General features: G+C 28.9%; 1 protein-coding gene across 3 annotated transcripts in view; it reads left to right on the forward strand.

Moving 5' to 3' along the window:
- LOC106677379 (tetratricopeptide repeat protein 39B) overlaps positions 1-15,635 on the forward strand; it is a 126,137-nt gene that overhangs the window by 50,162 nt on the left and 60,340 nt on the right. The window contains exons 1-4 of one of the 3 annotated variants that reach the window (XM_067050287.1): positions 2,432-2,683; positions 10,913-11,015; positions 12,195-12,226; positions 14,888-14,992. In XM_067050287.1, coding sequence (XP_066906388.1) covers positions 14,919-14,992 — 74 coding nt within the window. In that variant the 5' untranslated portion in view covers positions 2,432-2,683; positions 10,913-11,015; positions 12,195-12,226; positions 14,888-14,918. Of the gene's footprint in view, positions 1-2,431; positions 2,684-10,912; positions 11,016-12,194; positions 12,227-14,887; positions 14,993-15,635 lie in introns of those variants that run through there. The other 2 variants (XM_067050286.1, XM_067050288.1) reach the window with 2 other exon arrangements.

Consider the following 15,635-nt stretch of genomic DNA (forward strand, 5'->3'; position numbering starts at 1 on the left):
GGAAACGGTGGTGCACTTATTTTTCGCTTCCATTAGCTTTGCAGAAGAAAGAAGCGAATTGGAGAGAGCGTGTGAAGAAAGCATCACACAAGAAAATGCGGTAAGCTATATGCTAGATCAGCGTTGGGACCCAGTGAAGAGATTCACCACAGTCGTCCTTAAGAGGTTCAGAGCGGAAGAGGGCGCCAGAAGGAGCGATTATCTTAGAAAATAAAAAACTCATGCGAAGAGAAATATGAGGCGTCACCCAGCCATTTTCCTCCATGAAGAAATGCCTAACGGGAATGAACAGGTGTAGGGCGGTGGTTTTAGTGGGTAAAAATTCCACACACAGATAGGTACGGGCTTATCCGTGTCTTTTGAAGATTTCCACCGACCCTCGTGTTAAAAAAAAACACTAAAGAAGTTCTCGTGATATCAATTTATAAAAAAAATCTGTGCTTAGGGAGTCTACATTTGAGAACAAAAAATATGGAGCATGAATATAGTTTAATAATATTGGCCAAGTAGGTAATCAGTATTACTTTGGGTCAGTTTAAAAGTGTAAAACGCGATGGAAAATTTTGATGTTCGAGGATTAATATTACGTTGATAGGTGTGCACTACTTAAAATTCAAATTGTTTTCTGCCAATACTTTCAGCCATATCTATATCCTGATTTTTTTACTTGATTCCCAGGGCCGCCCCGACGGATAATATTATTCCCTGTGGATTTTCACCGGTTTTTTTGGTAATTCTTTTTATCTCAAGGGAATTTGCGAGCTGGACCTGATTAAGTCTAGTTTCCATATTTTTAATTCAGGTTTTTAAATTATTGTTTTCTAACAGCCATTTTTCGATTAGTTCGTCCTGTTTGCGAGCCCTTTCTTCCATGCACTTAAGCCTCTCGGTGTTTTTAAAAGATATATCCAACTTTTTTTTATATTGAGTTTTTTAAGTCCTTTAAATCATCTGTTATTTTTCCGACTTTAATCAGTATAGCGGCGATATTTTCTACCATGTTGCTATTTGGAGCATCGCTATATTCCGTGGTCACTTGCTCATTTGGTGGCTCACAATTGTGGCAGCACCACTGTTTGTTTTTTTATTTGAACTGCATCGGTTTCCGTAATATTACAGCATTTAATGTTTGAAAGGCTTTTGCAATTTGAGCTGGCGAGGGTCGTCTTGTCTTCCCTAGCAACCGCTGACTTACACATCGGACATAATACCATGGCGAGCACTGCAGTAGTAGTGAATATATCGAGGGGATCGGTAGTGGGGACAGGTAGTGATATAATCCTAGATAATAGGTCTCGTAATAATAAATATATTGAGAACTTCGATTCACTGTCTTATTTTACCGATTTATATTATACCCTACTTATTTTTTAAGTGATCTATATTATAGGATAGTTTAATAGAATTTTAGCAAAAAACAGTAGCTACTCACTGTTACTACGTTGAAGTCAATGTTGATAAATGTATACTCAACTGATGAATAAATCATAGGCTGGGTAATAAACAAGGTTGATACTATAGTGATGTAGACTGATTGACGGCTGAAGCCAGACTGATGAATCCTGTCATAACAGTAACTATAAAACATTTACACTATGGTAGTAAATGCGACAAAAGTCGCAGACCGTAACAGAAACTGTACGATTATTATCTGTCAAAGTGTATACATGTGATAGTTGACGCGACAGTTGCTTGAATGCATCACTTCTATTATCAACTATCACGCCAGAGCTAATGATACAGAACAATCATGACTGTAACAATCACACAGCTACAGTTATAACAATTCTCCAAGAGCGGGTAATTGACAGATTAAACGGGTATTGTTGGTCGGGTGAATCTGCAGCACTGGACACGATAGAAAATGTCTTAGTTGCACATATTTGCAGTGGCTGTGACCTGTTGTCACTATTCTCGTAGAATCCGGTTTTCAGGTTGATACTCGTATACAATTTTTCGAGGCATTTTTTTTAAAGTACCTACCAATGGAAAATCAACCAAACGTATTGACTGTTCATGACCGTATCCTTTCCATTTTAGTGATAATTTGATCATCACCAAATAGCCTAAAATAATTTACCAATGTGGTTAATTATCAATCTGTTATTGTAAATAAACTCATTAAAGATGCAAACATTACCATGTTATATTGTATTTCAAAATTGTTATAACAGAAAAAAGAGACAAAATCAGTTTCTTGATATTGAAACTCACGATCATGCTTTTACATATCTATAATCGTAATAATAGTTTAAGAGTATACAATCATTATATCATTTCTGTTCAAATGATTTCATATTCCATAATATTGTAGAAACTTAAATAATATAATAATATATAACATGTGGATAACTTTCTTCTTTGTCACCAAGCTACCTATTGAAGGATCTTTCGTGATTGCTGGGAATTTACTTAATTGTATGAATATACTTGAATTTTGAAGTACATTTTCTTTTTTTTTTCTATTTCTCATATTTACTTCGTTACCTAATAGTTATGTTGTGTAGGATTATTATATTCACAATTCTGTTACGATGTCACATGATTACTAACTTTAATACTTATTAACTGTGTATTTTTTGACAAGAGTTTAATTATTAAAACAAAATATAAATTTTATGGGAAGAATTCTATTTTCAGTAGCTATTATATAATGGATAATAATGATGAGGGTGATGAAGAGGTAAATATTTTCTGAATGTCCAAGAGATGATTTATTTTTGGTGATTTTTTTTTTCCTTCTCTGATAATGTTATTAATTTTTTTTCACACCAAAATTGATGGATTTCATGCATTGAGTAATATTGAAAAACATTAAATATTAGTTTCTCAAGTTATTGAAGTTATTAATTTTATATTTGAGGCACTCAGTCATAAAACATCATAATTAACAAAATTAAAACTTAAGGGAAATTGATTGTTAAGTTTATTCACTAACAAAATCACATTGTTATACAAGTATTTTATGTGTATTGAAAAATAAAAGTTTTATTTGCTGCTTCTCATATATTTTTGTGGATATGAGAATTTGTAATAGAGGTTTTTTAAATGAATATACCATTTTTTACATCCTAGTAGTGGTTCCTCTTACCTTATTTTGTCCCAGATACTATGTGTTAGATTGCTAAATACAACATTTATGTAAACATTTTACTTTAGGTAAGCGGAAGGTACCAAAAGAAATAACTTTATTAGCATATTTAATGTGCAATGAGTTATTATGTAGAATAAATAATATTTAGGTTGCAAAATAACTACATTGAGAATCCAATTATGTAGTTGAAACTAATATTTTCAGTGGTTTCATTTCTATTTTTTTAATATTATGGCAAAGTTTCAATTTTAGTGTTATATGTAGTAATATCCATGATATGGCTTTACAATACATTTAACTGGCTATAATCATATATTTTTCTTTTCTTTGTTGTAACAGTATTTTATGTAGTGGAAGAGGTGTATTATATGTTCTCAGAAAATTTGTAAGAGGATTTTTCATCTTCAATGACTTTTCTTCTCTCATATCACAATAAGTTAGCAACGGTTATATAATCTGTTCACAAACCAACAAAAGTTTGACAGACCCAGCAATAACATTCATAGGAGCCCTGGAAATTTCCTCAATAAAGAAACCTGAATGAAAATTCCCTGCTGCATTCTGTGCACATTAAAAAGTGGTGACAGTTGTGACTTATCAAAATCTACAGGCAGTATACATATTAAATACAATCTCACACTAATGGAGCTAGAAAAAACTTGTTCAATACTTTTTATAAAGCCAGTTTCCAAGATTTTAAGTCAGAGCATTCTAATTTTCGCTGTGGATATAGCAGTTATCAGATGTTACTCTCAGTATCTTATCCTGTATGCCATTTATGGTGGAGGGTTTCAATTTACAACTTGCAATTTATTAGTAGTTTTTCTTGTGACCATATGCCCCTCTTTTATCTGATGGAAGAGTATAAGCAATTTTGTTGTTTTAAATATTTAAAATATTTACTCTTCTACTTTTTTGTAGTCCAATGATACTTTAAATAATGTGTTATAGAGTTCTACTTTTTGTCCTTCAGCTGAAGTATTTTAGTTGTAAATTTTCTTCCTAAGTGACTTCCACTTTTTTATATATATCTGATAGTTTTTTAAAGATCTATTTCACTAAAAAGGGTAAGCATTTTAGTTGTTATGATTGTTCATTAGATTGAACTCTTCTGACTCAGTATTGTCTGTCTGTATCAATTTTTGAGGAACATTTTTTTCATATACAGACAATCTAGGCCAGCCTTTCGAGGAGTTTTCGGATTCTATTTCCCTCTGTAAGAAAAATAACTGTTACCTGAATTTCTTTTCTAAAAACTTGAATTCACACTATGTTTTAAATATCATGTTTTACAGCTGAATGCCTCATTTATTAGTATTATATTGTTTGGCCTTTCAAAAAATTATAGCCCAGCTTAAATAAACGTGTTACACTCAAATCACTTGTTTCTAAACTTCATCTTGAATTTTTATGGTTAGGTTTATTTCATTCATAAAAAGTATGTAGGTTCCCTAGTAAACTAAACTACTTTTATATCATCCTAATTTTTTGTGACCAATTTATAAAATATTTAATATATGTAATGTATGTTTAATTTTGTTATGTAATGAATAACTTCAAGAATACAGCCCTTTCATTTCAAATTCCTGATAATATCAGATTTTAAATTATTTATTTAATAATTAATTAACTTCAAGTATTTATTAATTAGATATTCTAATGATAGATTAGTTTGGATTATGGTTTATTTAATGATAAATTAGTTTGAATTATTGTTTATGTCTGATGATTCTTGTAATATATCATAATCTTGGGATTTGAAGAAATTTGGTTTGCATATAGTGCTCATTTAATTTATTTGTTGCCTATTTATGACTGCATGGTTCATATTAGAAAGTAGATTTAGAAAATTATTTTATATCAAAAAATTATTAGTTGACCCTATGCAATTCAATGTAGGAAGTTGGTCTGTGTGGGAGTTAAGGAAGGCAAATTTCTAGACTGCCATCTGGACAGGCCTCCAACAAAAAATTAATTTAGCTCTAAATTGAAGTAAAGAGCTTAATTTATGTTTAAGCTAGTTGATTGTATTTTATTATTTTTTGACTATTTACACAGAACAATTTACTACACTTCTGACAATTTTACATTTTCTCTCACTTGCCTACATATTAAATTTATAATAAGGGAAAATATTGTGATCGTTGAAAATTTCGAATTTGATGGAAATACATGTTTTGAGATTCCCTGAGTCCAGATAACCAAGTCTTGCAAAATGGTTTGTGTATGAATTGCCTAGCTAAAAAAAAAGAAAAATTGTACAAAAATAAAATTAGAAATTTAAGGGTGGTATATGCCTGAGATGTGACAGCAACTTTTTGACAAAATAGATTGACCGGAAGTGCCACTTTAAAGAATCTATTTTCTCAAAAATAACAATCTGGATTAAACTTGGTGAATCAATGTACAATTGAGTGATCTTCAATACTAGATAGATCTTTGCCTCATTGAAATAGTCTAACAGGGCTTTAATACTGAATTTTCAACAAACAATCTTCTACTAAAGTTTGTAGTTGTACTAAAGTACTAAATTTTGTTTATTTAAAAAAAATTGCCAGTTCTCATTGTCTTCAATAACAAACACAATGTATTAATAAAAGATATTAAAGAATTTTATGAATAAATAAAGTACAAAAAATGAAAAATAGAGATATCCAATCTAAAAGGGGAAAGCTGAGACCACCTGATCATTTCCAATTGCATTACCACTTCGTATTTTTATTTATTTAATTTTTTTTTTATTGATTTTTATCATCTAATTTTATTAGAAATATCTTGAGTGTTCAGATAATTTATGTGAAACAGGTGTTACGCAAAGTATTGTGGTACAAGAATTCATAGTATGTAAATTGGTGATTACATATTTTTTTTTTTAAATTTTACTCCAAGAAATAAAATTTTATGTGGTGCAGTCAAGTTCATAACATTATCTCATAAGCATAATTCTTTATTTGAAAAAAAAAATAATGTTTTATGAGTCAATGTAAACATGGTTTTAAAGAGGAAAGATATAAATGTTTTTACAAAAAGTTATTTTTTAGTGATTTATACTATAGGAAAGTAATAAATTCAAACATTACATTTTTCACGATAATGGTAGAAAACTATTCATTCTAATGAACATTGTTTTGGAATATATTTCACAAGCATTGCAATCAGTGGTGTAGTCGTAAATTTTCTAGTGTGGGAACGCTTACCATCTTCTGAGAATTGAATTATATCGGGCGATCCAGAATGCCCCCACCCCTTTACAAGGTGGTTTCCGAAGTGCTCACCGATTTTTGCCTTAAGTCAGTGTGTATTTATTTTACAGCTATTTAAAATCGTTGAAACCTATTCAGCCATTGTTGAGTTATAACTTGGAAAACAACACAGGTCGCCCGTTAATATATATATAGCTGTTCCCACCCCACTGCACCGTTGATTGCAATGTTATATAATGAACTCCATGGGCTGGAAGAAGTTTTCAAATATTTTTGAAACTACTCAAATCAATTTATTTATTTTATATCATTCATCATTTCCCCAAGTGGGTCATTAGCGACACTTAAATTGATTCAGCCTTAAAAAAATTGATCAGTTTTTGTAATTACTGAAATTTTTCAAAATTCCTTTTATTTTTTCTAAGTATAAACTTTGACTAAAGACAAATATGAAAGGTTAATAATGTTTCCTGGTTATTATAATATTGAAAATACCTTCATTTCTAATTATTTATGATATTTTTAAATATTTATCTATTGAGTCTTAGTTTACCATTAATTAATAATTATTATTTTAACTAAAATCTTTATTGGTTTATTGCTATTATCATACATACACTGAGCCAAACCCTCTTTGATAATGTTATTTGCATTATATTGTGATTATTATCATAATATTCATCATACAAACCTTTTTTTTTTTAAACAATAAACAACAATATACTTTTATTCAATGTATAACAGATTTTAGAATTTATTTTTTAAACACATCATCATTATTTTTTTTAAAATAAAAACAAGTCTGTGAACACTTTAAATTAAAAAAATATTAACCCAATCATTAGTATATAATCTATTATTGGAAAACTTAATAAATTTTCTTTGTTTCTTCTATTACACAAAATTTGTTGTAGTGGTATATAAAAACCACCAAGGTGAGTAATATGAAATGCATTTCAGTATTTTAAAAACTACATTCAGGATTGTTGTTTTTTTTAGAAAATTTAGTTTCTCCAATCCCCATCATAAGTTTGCACTCTCACTTGAACTTTCTTTTTAGTTTATTAATATTCATACATTTTCCCATAATACCATTAAATTCATGCAGTTGACCATAACATTACCTCTTCCAACTATGACCATGCACTTCAATTTTTTCCCTTTCCTAGTTTCATAAGATTGTTTCCATCTATTAGACTTATGCCTTCTGAAAATATGTCTTAATACCAGGGTATGCTGAGGCCTGGGCCCCAGATTTCCCAGTACCAAATTCTGTGATTTAGTTTCTCGCCTGGGGCAGTTAATATTGAAAAAATATTGGATATATTAGTTTTTCATCTCTCATCCACATACAAACTATGGGATTCGGTCTTGCACAATGGACATCCTTGGGGCTGGAAATGTGTAATACGTCCTCTATTCCCTCTGTCAGTGAAATCCCTTGTTAGAAATCTTAATTCATAGGAAATAAGTCATCTGTTAAGATCCCAGCACATTTACATTTGGCCGGGGAATGACTGTCTTTGTATTAGGGTAAATATTGGTCTCATCACTTTGATGTTTCACCTCTTAGCCATATTAAACTAAGGGATTCAGTCTTGCACCCTGGCCACACTCTGAGCCAGAAAAATGTATAACATGATCTCTGTCCGAAAAACTCCTTGTCAGAAACTCTTAATTCCTATCACAGAGTTCATCTGTTAAGATGTCAGTGCCTACATCCTGGGCCATCTTCACACCAGGGGTACCACAAGCCAATGCCACTTTCTCCAAATATAACAAAAAAAGAAACAAAATTGAGAATATGCAGTGCATTCCAACATAAAACCACATAAAATGAAGGGATTAAAGGAATTCAGGCTGCTGTAGGAGAAGGGACCCAATGCCAATCTTATGTAATATCTATCTAAAGTCTGAACCTCAACTTGTTCATTGGCTCTTATTTGCCTCTTGTTCACTCCCCACACTGAGGATAGTCCTCATATTTGCGTTGAAACATCTGCTTTTGACTGAGCTTTAATTTAAAAAGTCATTTTGACTAATTTCCTGAATAATCATAATTCTTAGTTATAAAAAAAAAAAAAACAACAAAAATGAAATCAAAGGATACAGTACAGAGAAATAAAAAGAGTTATGGGGGAATGGTTTGAAATTTTTAGTACTGTTAAGTTTGTTTTTTAATGTAATAGAAAAAGTTTTAAGTTAAATTTTTTATTTATTACTCCTCCACCGCACTTTTTCCTTCTTTCCTTTCCTACTTTTTGTTTTTCCATTACTTTATTATTATTATTATGTATTACTTTATCAGGCTTTGAAAATGTCCAAAAAAAAACAGCACAATCCAAACTCGAACTAACCTATCAAAACAACAATAGACAACATAGTGTGAAGCTCAGCTGCTCTTTTGCGCGACGTCATTCTCTATTTAGCAGACCTATTAACAGACTCTACCCTGTTAAATGTTATATCATTTTAACTTACTAAACGATGGAAATATTTATGCCTTTAACATAACTTTTTCCATTTACTATGTTAAACTAAAGATCATGAATACCAATAATATCTGATTTACAATAAAAATTTCTTATCATGTTATTTTTTTCTATGATAAATATATCTAATTATAATCATAACAATAAAATATAGGTAGAATGTTCTCTGGCTTTTTGCCCACTTAATCCATACAAAGGTTTTATTTTTTCAATAATTTTTGTGCATGCATTTTTTTTGTTTTTAATATGTTGTTTTTGGGTTTGATTATTATTTTTATATTTATCCGTGTTGTATTAGTATATAACTATTCATTGCTAACAGTTACTCTTGTGTCTAGAAGTTGTCAATGCTCCTAATTTTAGTTAATTTCTTAAAATTAAGAATCAATTTTTTTTTTTTGTAAGAGTAGGATAATTAAATTAGTAAACTCTCTAGAGTACGATACCTTAATTGAAAAATAAGTCGTATATATTTGTAATAAACAAAGTTTGGTGTGCTGTGCGCACCACACCGCTTTCATTGAGCTCCTTACTTTAAGTTAAAATTAATCCTTTCATATTTTGATAGATAGATGAAAGTAAAAATTGAAAATTTTCATGGAAATATTTATTTATAAATTCAGTCAATTTATGTATTTTTTGTTATTTTCTGTTATATTCTAGGACTTTATTTTTTAGTTATTAATTTTTCTAAAATCGTTAGCTTTCCAACCATACATTATAGATCTATATTATAAATGCAATGTCAAGAAATTTGTTTTCATCCTGGGAAGAGATTTGTGCTGTAGTTAATTATCAAATCAGTTTATTATTTATTCATTTTTTATTACTACTAACAAAGAGAGAGGTATTTTAGAGGAAGCTATTTTGAAAATTCTGCACTTAAGCCTTTTCAGACTATTTCAATGAGCTTAAGACCTAAATGATATTAAAAGTCATTTAATTACTACACAGATATAATGAGTTTAATCAAAATTGTTGAGGCCGTCTTTGAGAAAATGTTAAAAAAAAGTGTAAAATTGATGGAATTAAGTGGCACTAGTAGTAGTTCAATTCTAGCAAAAAAAAACTCTAGCATCCCAGGTACCTTATATAGGTAATTTCTGTTTTTTAACTAGGCTGACCACTTACACACACACCCTGACCGTTTTGTGAGCTGTTTGGTTATTTGGATTGAGGGGACCTTAAAACATGTATTTCTGTTGAAAACTCAAATTATAAATTTTTCAGGATCACAATGCTTCCCCTTACTTTATATTTTATAAGTAGTAACCAAAAGTAAAAACTTAACACAATGATTCATACATTATATAAATCACATTTATTAAAATATAATTTAAGTATCATTAGTTTATAAATCATGTTATACTAAAATTTAATAATTTATTTATTTCCTTAATAATGTAAGCGCATTCATTTACCCATCATTTCATTTATAACACCAAATGAGGAAGAGTCCTTTGAATATGAAAAAGTAGATTTTTTAATATAAAAATGAAAATTTCTTTTTATCTTCGCAAGTCAAAATACTTTTATGTAAATTAAAGTTATAGTTTTGATTATAAGCTTTTACGAATGAATAGTCTGCATGAAGTTTTTCTGTCACTTAGTTCCAGGTTATGTATTAGATCAAGAGTTTTAGTTCTTAATGGGGCTGTTCAACTCTTAAAATAAAAATTAATCTCTCTTTAATTACAGGACTAGTAGATTTAATATTTAAAACTATAGTATGCAAATTAAGTTTATTATATAGAAATGTTAACCATGTTGAAGTCTCTTCTCTTTTTCCAATCATAAATTTGTTTCAGAGCCTTAAACATTTTTAAGTTCTATGAGCAATTTATTGTCATTCTACATAGTTATGTAGGCAATGCAAGATACCCCTAATTTTTTATTCTCTTCTGAAAGGAATTACTGTACTGTTGAATTCCCTTTCTTTGCCAATTGGAAATTTCATCATAACTCAGTTTTCCTAAACTTTTTTTATTTTAGTTAGATTTTTGTTTTTAAAATTTATGTCATGTAAATAATGATGACATTAGCCCATCTAATTTTGTCTTTTTTACTGTAGCAGACGGCTGTACTTCTATAAACACCCAAGCACTTTGTTACTGTTGTTGCAGGTCTGGCCCTTGTGGACTGATTTGAAGATTTTTGATAAAATTTTACTTTGCAATGTATATATAGGGATAGCCAATCATCTGTTGTTAAAATTCTCCAAGCAAGGTATATGTTAGTAAAGGATCTTATAAATGCTCACTTGCCTATCTATGAACTGGTACCAATTCCATTTAACTGAAATAGCATGTTTTATGAAGGTCTTACACGCCCTGTTACTAACTTCCCAAAAATGAATTTATTCTCACTTGCTTGTATAATCCAGTATAGCTTGGCTTTGTGTTTCTTCATGTTGGATTCTTTATTTTGTCGATTTTTTTCTTTTTATCTAACTAAATTAATTAAGTTCTTCAAAGGTATGTATATTTACTTGAATTCTTGGTTAGTTCCCTCTATATCCAAAATACTTAAATTTATACACCAATTTTCATAGGTATTGTGGTCTTCTTCATTTATTAGAAGAAAGTGAGGATTTATTCTGTAAATTCTTTTATTAGACTCTCTGAAATTTGAGGTTTAAACAATTGTTCATTTAACTTCATATTCATATTTGAGAATAATTATTTGGAATTTATTTTAAATTAATAACTCTTTTTTTTCTTCATATACTCGATCATAATCTTCTACTATTTAATCCTGATAATGTTTTATACAATGACCTTTGTTTAAACTTCTGTTCTATTATTGCATGAAAATTTCTAATAATACTTCAAATAATTTAAATAGTTGAACTACAGTTCTTTATTAGTGATATGATATTGTCTCTGTCAAACAGGTATTTTTAAAGTTGTGTAGATTAGTTATCATAAGTAGTACATCTTTAAGTTATTGATCGTTTTTGATATTATAGCCCAGTTAAAAGTTTAACTTGATGAATATAATTCATTAAATTATTATCACTAAATCTGTAATGTTTGTTATTATCAGTTAATTATGAGAAAATATCTAAAACAGTAACTTGGAAATTTCTTGAATTTTTTTATAATTAAGTATAGTATTATGCCCCTAAAGCCATGTGCATGCTTCATTTGTTTCTCACCAGTTTTGACATATTTATACAATCATTCCTGCATATTTTAACATCCCAAAGCTATGTAGATCACATAATTAATATTTTAATTTAAAATGGCAGAGGTCTTGAACTATATTATATTTTAGTTTTCTTATAGTTAGATTGTATTTTTTACTTCATTAATTAAATTTTTTATTGGTTCCTTAAGATATTTTCCTTTCTTTTCCTAAAATTTCTCCATTTTATTTTAAATTACTTTGTTCTTTATCTTTCAGATTTTTGAAGATGCTTTTGAGGTTCAACCAGAGTGAGTATTGCTTTAAAATATTTGTTATTTTTATTGTTTACTTTGGATTAATATAATATGTTTAAATCTTAAAATTTGTCTATGATATAAATATTTTAGTATATTTATAATTCTGCTCAATTACTTAATCTGAAGTATTCAGTCAACTTGATCTGGACAATTGACCTTTTTCATTTCAAAGATAAATTAGTTACTTCTGTATGCTTTAGATGCATTTATAATATATATTTTCTTAAAGAAAAATGTAAATTAGAAATTATGGCCTGAGAAAAATTTGTAGCTAAGATAAAGTAGGAAAGAAAATTAATGGTTACTTTTATGTTTGGTGGTTTTTATATGACCTCCTGCTGTCATAATGAACAGAAAGATTAGCTACAATACTAAGTTTCCATGAGGTCCTTGTCTTATAAATGCTGGAAAAGAAGAGGAGCAGGCTCTCGCTTGTCAGGTGTATATAAACATTCAAAGAAACTCATTGTACAATGGACTTTGTTTTACTTCCGGGGTCTAAATACCATCATATTTAAAAGTTTAAACTACTGTTGTGATTCCAAAGGTGTTAATGAAATAAATTAGGCAAATCATTAAATTTCTTCCCTAAATAGTAAGAAAATTGAATTTAAGATAATAAGGAGAAAGCTTTAGTATTGATAACTTTTTATGCTGAAAAATTAACATAAGATACAAACACCCTAAAGCCAAACAGAGTGGCATGGCAATAGGCTTTGAGAGCAACCATAAGTCTTACTTGTAGATTATCTAGAGGCTTCATCTGTTTAAAGCAAGCTAATAATGTATAGAGTTATTCTAGATGCCACCTAGAGCAGAAATATTGAGGTATTTATTGAATAAATTCCATATGGGAAAGATAGTAACCATGTCCTATAGATCTTTCTGTGGAGATCATTGAGATGTACCCCAATAAGAAGTGCACAGGAGCAACTTGTTGCAAGCCATTAGGATCAGAAGAGAGGGGATATAAAGTATATGAATTTAACATGGCTTAAATATGAGCAATCATAATGTTGAATTTATTTGGATAAAATCGTTGATTTCCTAATGTTATGAACAAATCAAATTTTGTGATTTTCACTCCACATTCCCAAATCCCACCAAAATTAATGGTGTCTAACAGAACGAGTTTTTAATTCATGCGTTGAAGGAGTGTTATACAATATTATTGAAACTTTAGTATTTTTGTTTTCTAACCAAACAGTGACCGTTAGGTACATTTTTGTACCTTTAAAGTTGGTACCATTATCTGAAATGATAGTTGGAGTAATACCACTTTTTAACAATCAAACATTCTTAGGCGTTAAAAAAAGCCCCTGTGGATGAGTTGAAGATGACTTTAGATACTTTAAAAATAAATATGAAGAGATATGCTTTATTAAGGAATTTTTCTCCCTATACATCATAGCATGATTTATTGAAAAATATTGTATTCACTATGTAGGTATAAGTGAAGAGAAGATCTTTCTATTATCACTTTATGTTATAAATTAATCTTAACTAGTTCCATCAACATTTTGAAGTTCTACCCGATCTCCAGGATAATTTATTATGATGAATCAATTTTATATTAACATTAGTATGATTATTTATAAATTAGGTGGTACGTCTTTTATATACTTAGCAGCAACAAAAAAAAATTTAGTTAATACATTATTTTTTTAATTTGTGATAAGAATTAGTTTTTATAGGTTATCAAAACGAAGCCTATAATAAACAAATCATTTCTTTAAAAGGTTAGAGATGTTATAAGATACAAAAACAACAGTTGGGTACGGTTAAGCAATCTCAAGCCTTATGAGTGATTATTCCCTCCCCTTTTAATCCTGAAAGGATTATTTTAATGCACCTACTCAAGACCTACACTGTACTAACCAAATTACCCTCAATCACAAATATATTACTCATAGTCAGCCTTTAAAATCAAAAATATTGAGTGCTTTTTTTTTTTTTTTTTGCTGAGTGTATGTATCATTAATTCTATTATTATTTAACTTATACACTCCTATTAAATTTTATCTTATAAAGTCAACTACTATTCCTTATGTGTAATTTTATCTCCATATTACTATTTCACTGTTATTTAAAATCGTTACAAGAGGACCAATCTTCTTGTCAAAAAATCTGATACAGTGTCCCTTCCTTTGTTTTATGGGGTACAAAGGTAAAGTATCCATACATTCTGTTGAGTAATAGCCTGAATCATAGAAATTCCAGCAGGTAGATGCCTCTTATGGTAGTGATCTATCAAGATATCCCAAAACCGAGATCACCTAGAAATATTAATTTAATAAACATTATTATATAATTTATTGTTTGGTACAGGGTAAAACAAAATTAAGAATAGAAAGGTGTTCATCCCTTTTTTTCTGTAATATTCTTTTGAGTTTATTAATTTTCTTATTCTTTATTAGGAATATTCCATTAAAAGAATTTTTAAAACCCCAGAAATCAAAGTTTTATTTCTAATCAATTTTCTTAATTTATAGACCTTATCAGAAATCATGAAAATTATTTTGGTTTAAGTTTTTAACAACGATTGTATAAGAAAATATTGAATTTATATAAAAACCTAAGATTTGAAAATGTCTTATCATTTAAAAGTAAATGAATATTTATGTATATACTTATATTATTATTTTATTCTAGGTATGATGCTTTAAATTTAGATACTGCCTTAATGGAATGTAAAGCAGCCTTGGATCTATTTTTTAATAATAGATTTGATGAAGCACGACTATTACTTTCACCGGGGTAATATATTTAATACATTAATTATTTTTCATCTTGTTGTTAAATCCAAATGCTGTTTTATAAATAACTAGCTGACCCATTAATGCTTCGTTATTACAAGATTTGAGTATGTACTATACATAGATTGGTAAAACACAATTGAAATTTTTTTTCAATGTAGTTTAAATTAAATATTTACATACATATTATAATTATTATGTCTTGGCTACAAATTCTATATATTTTTGTAATCCTACAACCTAAGTTCCCAAAGGTTTTTTTTTTTTTGTTAAAACTTTATTATTTTTCTTTTCAGGAATTTATACCCATTTTTTAAAAAATTCTTTTATCATTATTTCATCTCAAAAAAATCTCGGGCTCTTCTGCCCATTATCAGGTTCTAAAATAACAATATTTACAATCAACAGTTTTACAATTAACATACTATTACAATCAACAAATTTTACATTGCATTTTAATTACAAATTTTTACACATTTGGATACAAATAATTTGATATTTAACTATTTATAAATCTACTACACTAATTTATAACCATTTACAAATCTAAAATGTTTTTATGATTGGAGAAGTTTGTCGGGGGGTGCGGTCAGCAAAGAACAACATAAATAAACAAAACCATATTTATTTATTTTATGCCGACG

Source organism: Halyomorpha halys, unplaced genomic scaffold (genome assembly GCF_000696795.3).
Source record: "Halyomorpha halys isolate HHAL.00 unplaced genomic scaffold, Hhal_1.1 Scaffold96.1, whole genome shotgun sequence".
Lineage (NCBI taxonomy): Eukaryota > Metazoa > Arthropoda > Insecta > Hemiptera > Pentatomidae > Halyomorpha > Halyomorpha halys.